Source organism: Diprion similis, chromosome 2, assembly GCF_021155765.1.
Source record: "Diprion similis isolate iyDipSimi1 chromosome 2, iyDipSimi1.1, whole genome shotgun sequence".
NCBI lineage: Eukaryota > Metazoa > Arthropoda > Insecta > Hymenoptera > Diprionidae > Diprion > Diprion similis.
Window position 1 is genome coordinate 16,979,593 of NC_060106.1, and position 16,369 is coordinate 16,995,961.

A 16,369-nucleotide genomic window follows, 5' to 3' on the forward strand; every position below is an offset into this window, starting at 1 on the left:
ATACATAGAGACACTTGTGTGTAAGGATGTTTTTTTGCAAGGTAACTTAACGAAGAGCAATATAAATACGTTTGGTATATAGGTAGGTAGGTACAAATACATGAAAGGTAGCAGCGTTGTTGCTGCTGCTGCTGCTGCTGCTGCAGGGAAAGTGTGACTCGTTGTTCAAGCACCACCTATAACGCTGCTCGGTTTTCAGGTATATAAACGGCGACTTGGTAGCTGCTGTGGTTCAGTTTAGTGGTGAAGCACCACTCTGCAGCAGGCAAAACTTGCGAGATGAAAATCCAGGTGAGTTTTCACCGATTCCGCGTATATCGATTAACAATAAGTCGACGAAACTCGAGTGCGGAGGGGGGGAAATACTGGCAACGACACTAATTGAAATATCCGTAATTTCGTTCACATCCTCTCGCATCCGTACACCGATTACACTGAGAATTCATTACTCGACTAGAGAGTAATTATCCCCGTTCATTAATCAGGGTACACTTAGTCTGCGTGACGAATAAGGTAATAAATCGTAAATCAAGACTTAAGATTGATTTGAATTAACGCCGTTAGAACCATCAACAGATTTACTTACATATTCGTTCCTCTTTTTTTTCATTCTCTAATCCGTCTAGTCGTAATAGAATTCAATGTAAGCGCGTATATCGCAAAGGATTAAAAGTATCTCCGTTAAACGTGACAAAGGATAAGACCAAGGTAATTACCCGCGTATATGTATACGTATTTATATCGAGTTGAAAGAACGCTGCGATGATAAATGTTGAGCATAAATTAGACAAGAGGAAGAGATTCGGGTTACGATTTTCGGGTTCATTAAGATCGCCACAACCGGGGACAGCTTATCGCGGTTATTCTGTCAGCGTGGCCAGCGCGCGTGCCGAATTTTATCTTTTTTGTTCCTGCTGAATTTTTTTGCTACCATGATCCAACGTGTGTTCTCTTTATGGTCGATTTTATTTTTCCCTCTCCCGATGCAATTCGAGATGCATAGTGATAAACTGGCAAAAAAAAATGGCGAACACTCGACTCTCGGGTTGGCAAGGTAAAAAAAAAATAAAAAAAAACACGAAAAATTCGAGATCGTAATTTAACTTTCCGAAAAATGTGAAATTTAATAGTCGAGGCAGGCAGGCAGGCAGGCAGACACCTGTTTAAATAACAGGCAACGCATTTTTTTTTTCAATGCCCCTTCTCTCGTTCCCAGGTTTTAACGGCCCTGGTGGCGTTGGCCGCGTTGGCTCGGTGTTCTGATGAGTCAATTAAGGAAACATCGGAGGCTGAAAAAAGGTCCGTAAAGTCGGAAGAGAGCGCGGAGGGTTCGGGGAGTGATAAAAAGACGGAGAAACGGGGTCTGCACGGTAGCTACGGAAGCTACGGAGGAGGAGGCTACGGCGACTTCGGGGGCGGCGGCGGCGGCGGCGGCGGCGGTGGTGGTTACTTGTCGGGAGGAAACGGCTACGACCACCAGGAGCACGTGAAGACGATAACGGTAGTGAAGAAGGTGCACGTGCCCTACGAGGTGGCCAAGCACGTGCCCTACACGGTGGAGAAGCACGTACCTTACGAGGTGAAGGTTGGAGTACCGCAGCCCTACACCGTCGAGAAACACGTACCGTACCCGGTGAAGGTGTTCGTCAAGGTGCCGGTGCATGTGCCGCAGCCCTACACCGTCGAGAAGAAGATCCCTTACGAGGTCAAGGTTCCCGTCGACAAGCCCTACGAGGTCAAGGTCTACGTGCCGCAGCCCTACACCGTCGAGAAGCACGTCCCGGTCCCCGTTAAGGTCGGCGTTCCGCAGCCCTACACCGTCGAGAAGCGCGTTCCCTACCCAGTCAAGGTCAAGATCCCGGTACCGCAGCCCTATCCGGTCGAGAAGCCCGTGCCCTACGAAGTCAAGGTCCCGGTCGACAGGCCCTACCACGTCCACGTGCCCAAACCCTACCCGGTGACAGTCGAGAAGCCCTATCCGGTCGCCGTCGAGAAGCCGGTGCCCTACGAGGTCAAGGTCCCCGTCGACAGGCCCTACCATGTCCACGTCGCGAAGCCCTATCCCGTCCACGTCAAGGTCCCAGTACCCCAGCCTTACCACGTGACCAAGCACGTTCCCTACACCGTTGACAAGCCTTATCCCGTGCACGTCAAGGTCCCCGTCGACAGGCCCTACATCGTTGAGAAGGAGGTGCCCTATCCCGTCGAGAAGGAGGTCCCGGTACCCGTTAAGGTTCACGTTCCCGTCCACGTCAAGCATGAGGATCACTCAGGTTCTCATGGATTCGGGGGCGGCGATTATTCGGCGTCTTATGGGGGCGGGCACGCCGATGGTGGTGCGGGTGGAGGCGAGGATTACGGCAGCTACGGCGGTTACGACAGCTCTTCGTACTCGCATCACTGATTCGCGAATTGTGGAATATAAGGGTATGTCTTCGAGGCTACAACGTCGTGATTCAATTTGATCTTAACTTTTTTTCTTACTATTTCGAATTTTGCTGTATGATTTGATTCGTAAAATGCCTGTATTTTCAGTTATCTTCGCGATGTGTGGTTATTTTACTTCATTTTCTCAGAGGCATCGCGACGAACTGAAACTATATCACGAGTACCTTATAGTATGTAATATACATTTTATGTATACATGATATGATATATGTATAGATAAGACGAGGGTTACCTGCATGATAAGAGAAATGCTTCTTGTGTATCAAAGATTTTAATAAATATATTTACAATATTATATTATTTGTAAAGCTTATTACTTATAATAATCTCACCCGAGATTCACACTCGATCTTTTTATTCGCTTTATCCTCGACTTCTATTCGGTTACACATCCTTATATGCTTTATACTTGTATATATATATACGTATACGTGAACCGGTTTGCGCTACAGTATACAGGCTTCTGCTACGGCGTTTTAATACAGTTTTAATGAGGAAAATCCCTGGGTGATTATTGGGCTAAAAAACCATAACAAATTCGATTTTAATTACGGTTCTGGAGGCGAGCTCAACGGCAGCGGCAGAGCAGCGGGTTGTTTAAGTGGCAATAATTGATGTGCCAAAAATTCACCGTATACATAAAGTTAATTCAGTGTTTGATGCATGCCTCTTGGGCTGCACTAGAGCAAAAAATGAATGCGCTGCGCCGCGGGTCTTCGGATTTTAGACCTTCGTTGCAGGCTGCAAGATGAGCGCCAATTTTTCACCGTGAACATTCAAGCGCATTGTATTAGCGTCGTAATTAGAATCCTTGCGAAAATCCCGGGCAGAAAATTGGCACAACACGCGGTTGTAGGATTGCACAAACGCAGTTAATTAAACTGCGTGAATTTCTAATTCCAATTTAGGCACGTTGATAATCTTGAAACTAACCAAAGCCGACGAGTTCGACCGATCTTTGAGATAGGGAAAGGGAAAACTATTTTCCTTTTTCGTTATAGATAACAATCGATCGCTTTTAACTGTTACGAAAGCAGCTGATGTCGCCGCACATTCGCACCTGTTTTAAACCTGCAACGAATACTTAACAATCGCGATTAAGGGGTGAAGAATTTTTCCTACCAATGCAAAACTGTTTCTTGAAAACTAATTGGAAAGCGCAGGAGATAATCGACGGTCTTCGTTATTCGTTAGCTTATTCAGAAAGAAGCGAAATTTAATTGGGTTCAGAAACGATAGGCAACCGTTTCTGTGGCAGCGATATATACATATAAACAGAATATCATAGACACACCGGCCGCTTCTACATGAGGATACAGGAAAGTTCTACTTTCTCTGCAATTTCTAAGGAGATGCAATTTCCTTCCGTGCATCTACTCCTAACATCAGGTTCAAGAAAAAGAAGAATGCACACGTAACAACGCGTTTATTTACGCAAACGTGAAACGCTATACAGGATTTTCATTGCAGATTTTTTGTGCCTGAGTTAAAACGATTGATATTTTTCTTATCTTTACGTCTAGAAAAACGGAAGAAGGTGTTCCGTACTTTGCTTAAGGGGGTTGGGGGTTAGGTTAATTCGGTCAAAATACAGTATACGTTTAGGAATTTTTTTAAAAAACATGGTTGATGTAAATTTATTTATTCATAGAGAATATTCATTTACTGAATTTTTTATTTAAGAATATAAAGAAATGAGTTGGTGACAGCAACTCTTGGTGGGCGTCTCAGAAAAAAGGTGCTTTGCAGTGGACACGAGAATTCAATACTGGATCATCCGAAATGAAAAAAGCGAAAAATTTTTATCAGTTGATAAGTTTTTCAAAGTAACGCTGTCGAGTTGTAATTTTTTTTTTCAATTTTTGAATTTTTCGCAGCGCTTAGAAGTCAAAACGCCGATTTTTGACTAAAAAGTCAACAATTTAGCTATTATAAAAATTACTTAAAATTCAGGATCAGGTATGGTATATAATTATACTAAAAAACCGTATACTTTTAGTTGCTTAGTTATTTCTGATGAAACTCGGAGATTGCAAGCAAAAAAAGTTTTTGATAAACGATAACGGTTTTTTTTTTTTTACTCTTAAAGTGAAAGAAATGAGATCGAAATGCGCTTTTGCTCAGGTACCAATATAGTAGGTATATAAATAACCTGAATATATAAATACATAAAGTAGATATCTATAAATAAACAAAATCTCGTTCGGTCGAATCCGGGATAAAAGAGGCATTTCGGAGGATGTGAATACTCGGTATTCACACGATATATCTACGCGAGATTGATGACGATCATCAGCTTGCTAGGCGGTCGTTGGCTCGCGCCCGTTTTCACGCAATATCGACGCGGAAGGTGGATATACGAGTCTACGGTAAACACGCGTGTATAACTTACGTATGTACATACATATTAACCATGCTGTACAATGCTGGCGAGTTTCGTGAAAGTGAAAAGAAGACGCAGAAATCGGTCAGGCGTAACGTATGCAACGACACATGGTCGGCTCCGTGGTCCGGCAAATATACATAACGTATACCGAGGTATAAGGTAAGTACTGGACACGCGGGAACCTTCCCCTCTTACCGCGTTCACGATACGTTTCCGGTTTTCTATAACGATGCGTCACGATAATAACACCGGTACGTATCTACGGATATAAGGTACAACAAAGTACTGTATCATCATTGCGCGCTCGCCGTTCCGTTTCTCGTCTTTTCCTTTTCATTTTATTACACCGCAAGCGCGAGAACTGGTCTGCCGACGGTAAAAAAACGCCGGTATAGGTTCAGGCACTGTTTTTTCTTTTATTCCAGTTCGTTATGCACTTTTTTGTCATCCCGCACAGGCAAGATGCTGATTGTCCAGATTGCTCAACTCTCGAAAATCAAGTTGACGCACTTTAAAACCGGATTTTTGATACCACATTTCGAGAGAAAGGAGATTTGCATTGTTGGCAACCGGGGTTTTCACCACTCGAATGACAACAGTCGAGACTCTCGAAATTCTTTGCAAACATTAGCGTTCCTCTCTGATTTATTGTCGTCATCCAAACTACGAACGTGGCCAAACAAGATGGCGGGAAAAGTACAATCAGCTGATCAATTTCGCCAGATCATAACACGGACATTCAAGATACAGAAGACGTCGTGCAGTATATCAAGTGATTATTTCGATACATTGCAAAGCGATATTGATTAAAATCAACGATAAAAAGCTTCTTTCAGATTTCTCGTAGAAATTATCGAAGATGAATACCTCCTGTCACCAGATGACGTTTAAAAAAAGTGTCTATCTCAGCGCTGCTCCTGAAAAGGTGAGAGCAAGGTGTCGGCATGATCTCGGTATGATCTCGGTTTGTTCGAGTTCGTGGAAACGTCGAGGCTGTTACTTGCGGGAGGCAATTATCCGACGGGCAATGCCTCCGAATGGCAGGGCGTTTTGATGGTGTAGGAGCGAGTGTTGGCGTCTGATAGGACGACTGTGTTCCCCGGGGAGTCCCGAGACTCAAACGGGACTAGGGACTACAGGGACTATCCCGTCTCCCATCACACTCGGTTAATTACGAACCGAGAGTCTCGAGCCATTCTCCCAGGCAGCACCCTCGCCCGCTATATGCCGCGGGGGTTTCACCCCGAGGAGGTGGAGTCTCCGCCATTTTCCAACACCCCCGCGTCCCTCAGGTTCATCAGGGTTGCCTTCGTTCTTCGCCCCGTCGCCCGTGACGCGACTTCTTAAAAGGACACGAGGCGAGGCGCGCGATATATCGCCGATCAGCTCTGCCATACTTCCGCAGCGTCGCTCGCAGATAGAGTTTCGCAATAACACCTATAACTACTCACGGAGTAATGATTCGATTGGATGAAAAGAAAACAAATAAACCTTACTATTCCCCGAAGTGAACGTGTCTGGATGTTTATTACGTTATATACTTACCCACCCGTGATGGTATATTTACCTGTCCGCAAGTTCGTAATGTTATAATTAATCACGGTGTAATGATAGGGTGGTAGCCGTGGGTACTTAGCCGTTGCATAACCACGTGGTTACCGTTTAGTATATGGAACGGAATAGAACCGTTTCCGCTTTCGAAATACACAGGTGTGGTTGTGAAGTAACAACATAGTCGATGCAGCTAGAATAGGTATGTAGGTACGGTAGGTACTACTCAAACTTCATGCTCATATTATAAAGTTATATGAGAATGCTATAGTGATTCAGCTTACCAACGGCGTTAAAAGTCGTCTATTAGGGCTAATATCGGAGGCTAGCTAAGAATCGCGAGGAAAAAAGCAGGCAACAACTGAATTCTGCATGCAATTCTGAACAAAACCATAGTAAGGTATTTTTATTTTATAAAAAAATAAAGAATATGAAACCGTGATCGTGATTTCTTATATTCTTCATACCATTACTCTATTTTTGCGTATAATTATACTGATAATAGCGAAATAGAAGACATGTGCGAGAAATGATTTATCGAGACGTGAATCTTCTCCTTGCGCCGAATTTCTTTTTTTTTTTTCCTTCTCGCTCGAGCGCGCGTTCGCTTTTTGCTGAATTTAATGGAAGTTATGATGCGAGATGTGACGAGTGTCGCCTCGATCCCGGGTGAATACGCTTTAAACGCCTTCCACAATCAGCGGGTGCCAGCGAAAGCCGAGTGAGCGAAACGCGAAGGCTTTAAGCTGGCGAATCGAGCCAGGTTTGAACGGTTGAAACGTAATAATATCCAATAATCTCGCGGGTCAGGGAGCCGGGGCAGGAGGGATAAAAAGGGACGTTTTATCGCGATTTCCCAGTCACCGTCAGCCAACCAGGACCGTTCTCATCGCCAACCCCCAACAACCAACGGACGGAAGCATCGCGGCTCGGTTTTACAGAATCCCGGGCGAAATTAATTATTGATTTCGGATACCAGCATTCAGAACGTTTTAATTGAAAGTAAACCGTGGCTATAACGTATATACATATAGACGCGACACTTCGCACTATACATTTTGTTACGAGTCTATATACCGCATGACTCTCGAAGGCTTTCAAACTTTCCACCTCTATTGATCCGGTCTGTATTGATTTCTGAAACGGTTTTTTTTATTAAAATGGAATTTGAACTGTACGAGGATACGGCCTACTAACAAGAATACAATCAAATTAACCCAGATCTTTTCGTCAGTACGACATAAACATTTTTTTTCTTCTTGCGGTACTATAAACACCATTAATTTATCAAGAAATTGCAACATCGATTGCAAATATCTGCCGTATGTCTCAATGCGTGGTCCACCTCGCAACTTTGTCATAAGCGGTTGAGTAAGTAGTCCAAAATTTTGCGGAAATATGAATGTTCGTAACTTTTTCGGCCTTGATAGAGCAAAGAACCGGCTGGATTGTCTATATCTAATTGGTCATAAATTACAGCGAGTCGCTATAAGATTTTCGAATTGACGCCATTTTTTATTAAAGAAGCCCCTGAAAATCATAGTACATTAAAAAAATTAAAAATAGAAACATGCATAGTTCAAAAAGTATGCAATGGCACAAATCATGCATACCAGAAAATAAAACTAGGAGAGATATTTTGATTTTAGAAATTTTTATTCTATAAAAGGTTATTAAGTGAGACACGGAATGAAGGTTAGCACAATAGAATAGGGAGAGTTTGATTTGGAGAATACATATGAATTTGATAGATCTCTTCAGGCGCTAGAAGTAGATGCAGCTCCTGGTAGTACAGCGCTATTATCTGACTTTGGTTTTGGCTGTTCTTCCTTCAATGATGGCAGGTTTTCTATCATCTATGCAAAAGGATTCCAGAAAAAAGGGTTAAAGAAACAAAAGGCCAAGATTATTCTTCTGTTGCGACCGGTCGATACGTTGATATAATATGGAGATCGGTAGCACCGAATGTACGAAAGCAGTAAATACCTACGAATAGATGGTAGGAAAAAAACAATTTGCAAGAATTTTCGAAATTCTGAATTTAAAAACTTCTCTAGAATTCGTCACAAACTTCACATTCACTGCTATGTCATTGTAGACAAATATTACTTAGTGTCGAGCCCACGAGGGCGTATTTCTGAAATTAAAGAATGTTCGAAGATAGATGATCCTTTGAAAAAGATGAAAACAAAAATTGTAATAATATACCTACGGTTTCTAGGGTTTTTGGTAAGAGGATTTTAACATAAAGATTCAAAAAATCAGGAAGTAGTGAATACTTGATTGGGATGTTATGGATCAAAGGTGTTTCTCTCAGCTAGGAGAGTTAACGTAAGTATTACTTTTGTAGAATTTTTGTATTTTCCTATCGTTTTTGTAAATCGTTAGATTAAAAAAGAAGATAAAGTTATAACATGATTTCTCAGCTTGCGAAATTAAGTATAGGTAATCCACAGTAATTTCATTCACATAAGTATGTTACTTTGACCCACGATTTTACCTATAACGTTCAATTTCATACTCTCAACCAAAATCGTGTGGAAATTTGATTTAAGCAATGTCTTTGATCACCTCCTGTAGCTCCTCCTTTGTAAACATATAGAACAGTTTCCCGGGCGTCATTGTCATGACCTCGATGTTAGTGTCGCTCAGCTTTTCCTCCATTACTTGCTTCAAAATCGTAAGCACAGACGTTATGGCCTCCTTCAGAGTCATAGACTATGCAAAAAACGAAAGGCACCATCATCTTCACATTGTAAAATTGAAATGAACAAAAATATCCACACTGTATTGTCTTTATAGCTCCTAAGCCATGTTTAGAAAATTAGGCTTGACTTGAAAATTTCACCATTCTCTGCGAGTATTCGCAGGAATTTATTACGCTTCCGGAACAGCGATCATTAGCATATTTACATTTTCTGTCTTCTCTCGGATGCAAAAATACAATGCGATTGTGAAAAATAACTTTTTTATACAAACTTTGTGGTAAATTTCTTGAAGCGATTGCTGAGCCCCTTCGCTTCCCGAGCCGATGGCCATGGCGTCGAATTGAACGAAAGTACCAGATGGATCCATGTGAAACAGTTGCGGTCCATGTTCGTCAATCCCAGCGAATAAAATGGCGACACCAAAAGGTCTTGACATCGCGCTACCATCGTCGTCGCTGTCCCCAAATTGGATGGCTAAATTAGATACGGCCTGAGCGGCGGATTCTACAGTCATTTTTTCGTTATAAATGAACCAGTGGTTCTGGCATTCAACTCTAGCTCTGTCAATTAGAGTTCTTGAGTCCGCCATGAAGCCAGAAGACGCGCAGCCAATGTGTTTGTCGATTTCAACTATCTTTTCTATTGTCGTCGGCTCCATCAAAGGTGACGTTACACGCTTTTCTACCGCCAAAACAACACCTTCTGATGTTGATATACCAATAGCTGTACATCCCAGCTTGATCGCTTGATTGGCATATTCCAATTGCAGCAAACGACCTTCCGGGGAAAAGGTATTCACTCCGCGATCGTACTCGGAACGTGTGAGAAACATCTGAAATGAAAAGAAAAATAGATCAAGTGACATGTTTCTTGCATCACTGGCTTGAATTTTTTTTCTTCCAATTACAGAACTGTTTCGTTATAGTACAGTCCAGACTTTAAAATGAATACCGAACTATCTCAAGTTACACAACTGAAAATTAAATTTGAATTAGTAGTTAAAGTGTATAGAGCCAATGCTCTAGCTTGCAATTTCAATTTTGTCCTAATAAAAACTGTCTAAATGCAAATCAAGCCGATACGCAGTAGCCGTCAATAAAAGATTAGTACATTGAAATTGAGGTTATGTTATCGCCGCTGTTGAAGTTTCGTAATTCATACATGAAATTGGCTCGAATACTATAAACCTTATCGTTTATCGGACCTGAATCTATTCTTGTTGGAAAAATATATTGACTTATTGACAGACAAAACGTTCATCGCATTGTTCGTAGAGGTTATGAATGATGACATTGCAAAACATTACGATGTTACACCGGTCACGAATACATTACGATTGAAGCGGCATTCGTATTATTTAATTCCTTAATCATTGGATGTAAAATTCACGTCTTACCGTCTTATTTCGAGTAGTTTAGGGTCGAAGTAATTCTGAATATACGCCGACGTTACAGACCGACTTTACCAGCTCGCTACAAACGCGCCAGTCACGACAGCAGATTGGCGTTATAGTTACTACAGAGTCAAGCGACGCTTTGATTTCGCTCACAGTTTTAACCGTTATTCAATGCTGTTAGCAAAGTACGATAAAAAAAAGCGATTTTATTATTATTAAAAGTACTTTTGGTGGGTACCAGGTTGAACAAATTCCTTTTAATATCGAATTTATTGATGTATATCAAGAAAAATTCGTAATTATTTTGACTTGTATTGTTGAATCATCTTGGCGCAGTTTGACGCAAGACTTGACGCACGTGCCCGGTGCTGGAATCTGTCAAAGTGTTTAAATAACGAGAAATGTCAGAGTAAAATCGTTGGCAGAAGAGTGATGAGTTTGTATCTACAATTTGTCTGAAAAACAAGCCGCTGCAGATCAATCTTCGATGCTGTTCTTCGTTTGAATCGTAATCATGGATACGAATGAGGTGAGGTTAGAATCGTGCATCAAAACAGCGGATTGGGAAACGTTGTTAAGCATTCTCAAGCCCAAGTTCTTCCCCAGGGCTGAAAACGGGTATGTTTTGTAACAAGTCGTGCTAATGAGTCGTGAAATTTGAGACTACTTAGCAAAAATTGTATCATAACCTTAAACTTACTTTATTTTTCATCTCTCAATTTCAACCTTTGTGTGTTTTCCAGAAAATTGGTGAGTCCACTTATCGTCGCCAGGATATCTGATGCCCTGACAAACTCGACCAGAAATGTGCCTATGAGGGTAAAGATAATGCTGATAAAATGCTTGATGAATTCATGTGTGATCGGCTACACTCCAAAAGAGTATGATGCGCACGCATTAACGTCGGCGGAAAGTGAGGATTTTTATGCAGTCCTTGCGACGAATTACGCTAAGGTTTCCATTGGCCAATCAACAGATGAATACGGTTACCCTTTTCTTACTCATTTCCCTTACGATGGTGTGGCGAAGTGGGTTGCCGACTACGTTGCACGATATTTATTAGATGTGAGAGAATTAGCTGAGGATGAACTGGAACTTCTCAGACTATGTGTACAGTTTCTATGTAATCTTTGTAAATATTCACCACCTGCAATTCAGGACGACCGCTTTAAAGAAGCAACGATGTAAGTCCTTGGATTATTTAGATGGGAGTCTGACAAAATTTTTGCCTGCATATGAACATGTGTATTTTCATACAGGATGCTCATTCGGCACGATCATTTCCCAGTCTTGAGGGCAGCCTGTGCTTTCATTCATAACGTTCTCACTGTTTTTGAGAAAAACTATTACTCTGAATCGACAAAGAACGAGTTAACTATATTGTTAATCAAGCCAGTCAAATTGGGAATTCCATCAGCAACCGATGCCTTGAAGTACTTATTGGAAAATCCTGGGAGGCTACAAAACGTTTACGAAAAAATATTGATCGAAGACAGACTTTATTTGCTGGAATTTCTCCTGCAGGAATTACGTCACTCTGAGCTCAATCTTTCCCCGGAAGTTATATATTTTTTATCAGATCGCTTCAAAAGAAAGAGTGATTTGGTACTGAAAACGGTGAACTCGTATTTGGACGGCACTGAGCCAATGGAAATCACAATACTTCTGGAAATACTTGGAGTTCTCACGTCGAAAACATCGTCTAGCAACAATCCTAGTAATCTTCAAGAGGATAAAAGCCTGCTTATCAACTGTATATGTGAGTATGCCTGATCACTGTCATTTATTGATAAGACAAGTTCGATCTCAACAGGATTGAATGAGATTTGTAATTTTTTCAGTCCTACTGAAGTCTTTGCACATGGTTGGCAAGGAATCTGACAATTTCTTCACGCCTGTGCAAAAACTCAGCGAGCTCGCACCGAGTGGAGAAAATTCTTCCGACCACAAAACCAACGATATCCAGTCTCATCCCGCTTTCGGATTCAAAGCTGGACTAATTCGAGTCATTGGAAACATGGTACACCAACATAAGGCCAATCAGGAGTTGGTGAGTAAAAGGAACTTGATTACTGAATCTTCTTTTTTTTAAATCAGGACTTGGTGAGTAAAAGGAACTTGATTACCGAATCTTCTTCTTTTAATTTCGGTATCACAGAGTCAATCAATGCAGATTCATTTTTTACCGACCATCGCTGTACGAGCTCATCAGCCGTCGGCCTTATCTGCTTTATCACTTGCTTATTCTCATCGGTAATGCAGTAGTCTCGGGTCATCGATATTTTTGTTCTAACTTACAAAGTCAGCGACTCTCTATCTAACCGACAGTCGGTTAGCCCCGTCATTATTGTCGATACAGAGACGATATATTTCTATTTCTATAGTATCAAACCCTGTTAAAAGTCCAGATTAGAACCTAACATATTGAGAACCGCGAGTTTGAAATGCCGCAAAATTTTTCCACCACTGTAGTGCAGATCTACAATCAACAGGGTATGGAAATCGGTGGTGTTCGCGATGAAAAATCGATTTGTTTATCCTTTTATTGCGCTTGGTATCGAACAAAGAGAGAATTAAGTGCTTTAACCCAGCTATTCGACACGGTCATTAGTTACAATCCGATACTTCATTAGGAATTTACGGTACACCGTAGCACGATCGCAATGACGGCGGTAATTCATGGTATGTACGCTATACAGTGCAACTGCAACTTGGCTGTGTAAATGCTCACGACGCTCCGTCAGGTATGAATGTGATCGTACACGTAACGTACCGATCGATCGTTCTCAAGTTTCGGAGAACCGGTCAAGATTACTGCTAACCCATTCCCTCTCACATGCCCACATAGCTGTCCCTTAACAGTAGGTCACAGGCAATACATGTGCACGGATTTATGCGAGTGAATTCGGCAAGGTGAATTCCCAGATTTTAAGCACTGATCGAATTTGAATTCATAGCTCAGCTATTCTTGCCATCATCTTAGGTACCTTGAAATGTTCCTCGATGACCAAGGAGTGCCAAAAATTATTCTACAGTCGAAATTAAATCGCAAGCGGCTTGGCAAAGCCGGCCATTTTGATTTTATGTGATTTATGAAAAGTGTTCGAATCTAGAACTATTTTTTTCTTTACAACACATGACGTGGATTTAACTTGATATTCTAGTGTTTCTTCGATAAGAAACCTAGGAACACGGTGGCAGTGTGTTGACATTTTTTTTAAACGTTCCTTGGAAATGTGGAAACGTCGCAAAAAAGGTCTCATCATTTTGCAACTGCTATTCTTGAATCCCTAAGGCTGATTTATCCCTGCGACAGAGCCGCTAGCTTGAGCGGTCAGTATCTTTACAAATTTGTTGCAGCTTCGAGAAACTGACGGTATTCCGTTGCTCTTAGATTGTTGTAACATGGATGCAAGAAATCCACGTATCCTTGAAGAATCATCGGATTGGCGCATGATTTAAGATTCTTTTCTTTCTATTTTCCACTTGAATGACAAATTTTTCTTAACGCTTGAAAATTCAGTAATCATGCAGTGGACGATTCTTGCTATGAGAAATGTCTGCGAGAATAATCAATCTAATCAAGACGTCGTTCGAGGGTTGAACAAAATCGGTGTGGCTGATAGCGCTGTTCTTCATGAAATGGGATTAATTTTACACGACGAGGGAAAGCCTGGCAAAGCTGTTGGAATTGTTCCTTTAAAATGAAGCTAACTTGTTGTTTAAGTTTGAGGTAACTTGAACAACTGCGATATATAAGTATAAGTAAATAAATACATTCATCTGTAAAAAAATATTGCACAAGTCCTATTGTATAATGATCCGGTAATCCCCTCAATTCTAACACATTATCTAATGATGAATTTCTAAGTTGTGATGATTTAATCACCGGTTTCGATCCTCTCGAGCTGTCAATATAGTATATGATGACTGATACAGGAAATCATCGATCGCGAAACAGTTTATACGTCGCGGCATATATAATATTAATGGATAAGACGTGTAATATACATATATTTAGTGTGTATGAATAAATCGATCGTAAACATGTCTCTGGAGTATAATTCTTGATTGCAAAATATCGTTACACCTATAATTCGGCAATTATATCAATCACACATTCGCCCAGCGATGTATAATCGCGCGAAATGTGTTTTTCACACCATATATGCGGATCTACAATATACGAAACGTGTATAATGAGAGTTACGTAAGATTTTTATGTGTAGTATAAGTATTTTTAACGGTACAAGTTTCTTTCGGCTGATTTATGATTAGAAATTATTTCTACAAGCTTGTGTGTCTACAAGGAGGCAGAAAATCACTCGGAACTATCGTGCTACAAATCTTTGTCATTTCTGTTAGCCTGTCGATTTATTCCCCCCCCCCCCCCCCCCCCCCGTCATTTTCTAACGTCGCGTCACACACGCATAACTCCAAAGTTGAGGAACTAATTCAAGAAGATATATCGAAACTGAGATGAGAACCGCGAAGAAAAAGAAACACGAGAAGAGGAAGCGGTCGACAGGTAGAATAATAATTTTCAATCGGTGAAACATCGGAAGCTATATGAGGAAATAAATAAAGAAATTAAAATGATAAAGAAATAGGGAAAAATTGAGTAAATATAAAGGAGGGAAAAATGTTACTTTTTCATTCGCCGTTTATCGCCTCATAAATATCTCGGACTTGAAATATTAGAAGTGGAAATTATACGGTATATTTCGTTTACTGCAGCGGGAAAGAGTTATTCCTCCTATAATAAATTCAATTCCCAACTCTGTGGCTGTATCATCGCGTGGCTAAAGCAGCAGCAACTCGGCTCTTCGGGTACGACGAAATCAGATATTACATTCTTAATACACCGAAGCAACGTGAATTCACGAGCTCGAGTTGCCTATATAGTTAGACATACAATCGACTCACATCTAGACGTGTACAAGTTTCGCCAACTTTCAGCTCATCTCATTGTCAGATCGCGTATTACGTGCACACATATCTGCAGCAGAATTTTATTTTTCTCCACGAAAGGTGAGTACATGCAGCTATACAATAAGCAATAAGTATACTTACACAAGAAGCGGTTCTAATGCAACGTGTAACGCGGTTTATATGCCTACCGTTCTCTCTAATCGGCATCGCAAATCGGCTTAAACTGACGGTGCTTTATGTTCTAGGTTCTAGTCCAGTAGACCAAAGCCTCGTGCGCTCGGATAAACGCTCCTCATCGATTCGCCAAGAAGGAAGGAACGTGTTTTATGCCTTGTGTTTCTCTTAAAATGCCGCATTTGTTATGTGTAACAGTGTTTCCATATTTGGCAGGATATCGTGAGAAAGTTGCAAATGTTGTTACAGGCAGCCAAAGTTCTTTTTCACGTGTCGATTATTTTTGCACTTACCAAATACTCTATGACTCCTCATACCGTGGCGTAAGAAACCAAATGTTCCACTATCTCTAGTCAGAGAAGTTTACTTGAATTTGTAACTGATATTACATTTTCTTTAAAATGAATGAATGTTTTTTTTTTTTATCAGTTATTTTCAGCTGATCAGAAATAGAAGAGAATTCGGTAGCGTCCTTAATACTCATAGAGTTATTATCTGTTCAGGGTATCTCAGCTCTCTATTATTACTAATTCTTCTCATTCCATGAATTATTTATTGGCTGAAAGTGTATTAAAAGCAATCGTGGAATCGATTACACTGTCTTTACTCGATGGACGTATAATCAGAAAAAAACTAATCCGGGCTACAAAGCTTCATTATCCAGCCACGAAAGTGTTGGGGATTATTAATTCAGTAGCAAGCAAGCACGATTTTCCATACGTCGTTTGTATATGAATTAATTTGACGTTACTAGATGAACAATAAATAATAAAA

The 16,369-nt window shown here is 40.9% G+C and overlaps 3 protein-coding genes across 4 annotated transcripts; 2 read left to right on the forward strand and 1 right to left on the reverse strand.

The window, feature by feature from the left end:
* Positions 1-202: 202 nt before the first annotated feature.
* LOC124416359 (skin secretory protein xP2) lies at positions 203-2,483 on the forward strand. The gene is made up of 2 exons (XM_046897331.1): positions 203-291; positions 1,217-2,483. The coding sequence occupies exons 1-2, from the start codon at positions 280-282 to the stop codon at positions 2,402-2,404; spliced, it is 1,200 nt and encodes a 399-aa protein (XP_046753287.1). The 5' UTR covers positions 203-279; the 3' UTR covers positions 2,405-2,483.
* Positions 2,484-8,729: 6,246 nt separating this feature from the next.
* LOC124416360 (proteasome subunit alpha type-5) lies at positions 8,730-10,634 on the reverse strand. The gene is made up of 3 exons (XM_046897332.1): positions 10,490-10,634; positions 9,365-9,925; positions 8,730-9,103 (listed from the first exon to the last, which is right to left on the reverse strand). The coding sequence occupies exons 2-3, from the start codon at positions 9,923-9,925 to the stop codon at positions 8,936-8,938; spliced, it is 729 nt and encodes a 242-aa protein (XP_046753288.1). The 5' UTR covers positions 10,490-10,634; the 3' UTR covers positions 8,730-8,935.
* A 198-nt stretch (positions 10,635-10,832) lies between these two features.
* Positions 10,833-15,856, forward strand: LOC124416357 (ataxin-10). Of its 2 annotated transcripts, XM_046897326.1 has the most exons (7): positions 10,833-11,107; positions 11,233-11,673; positions 11,749-12,248; positions 12,331-12,539; positions 13,850-13,913; positions 14,013-14,222; positions 15,667-15,856. In XM_046897326.1, exons 1-6 carry the CDS (start codon positions 11,004-11,006, stop codon positions 14,195-14,197), a joined length of 1,503 nt encoding a protein of 500 aa, XP_046753282.1. In that variant the 5' UTR covers positions 10,833-11,003; the 3' UTR covers positions 14,198-14,222; positions 15,667-15,856. The 2 variants fall into 2 exon arrangements, with proteins under 2 accessions (XP_046753282.1, XP_046753281.1); XM_046897325.1 differs by lacking the exon at positions 15,667-15,856 and having other exon boundaries at positions 14,013-14,472.
* Positions 15,857-16,369: the final 513 nt, after the last annotated feature.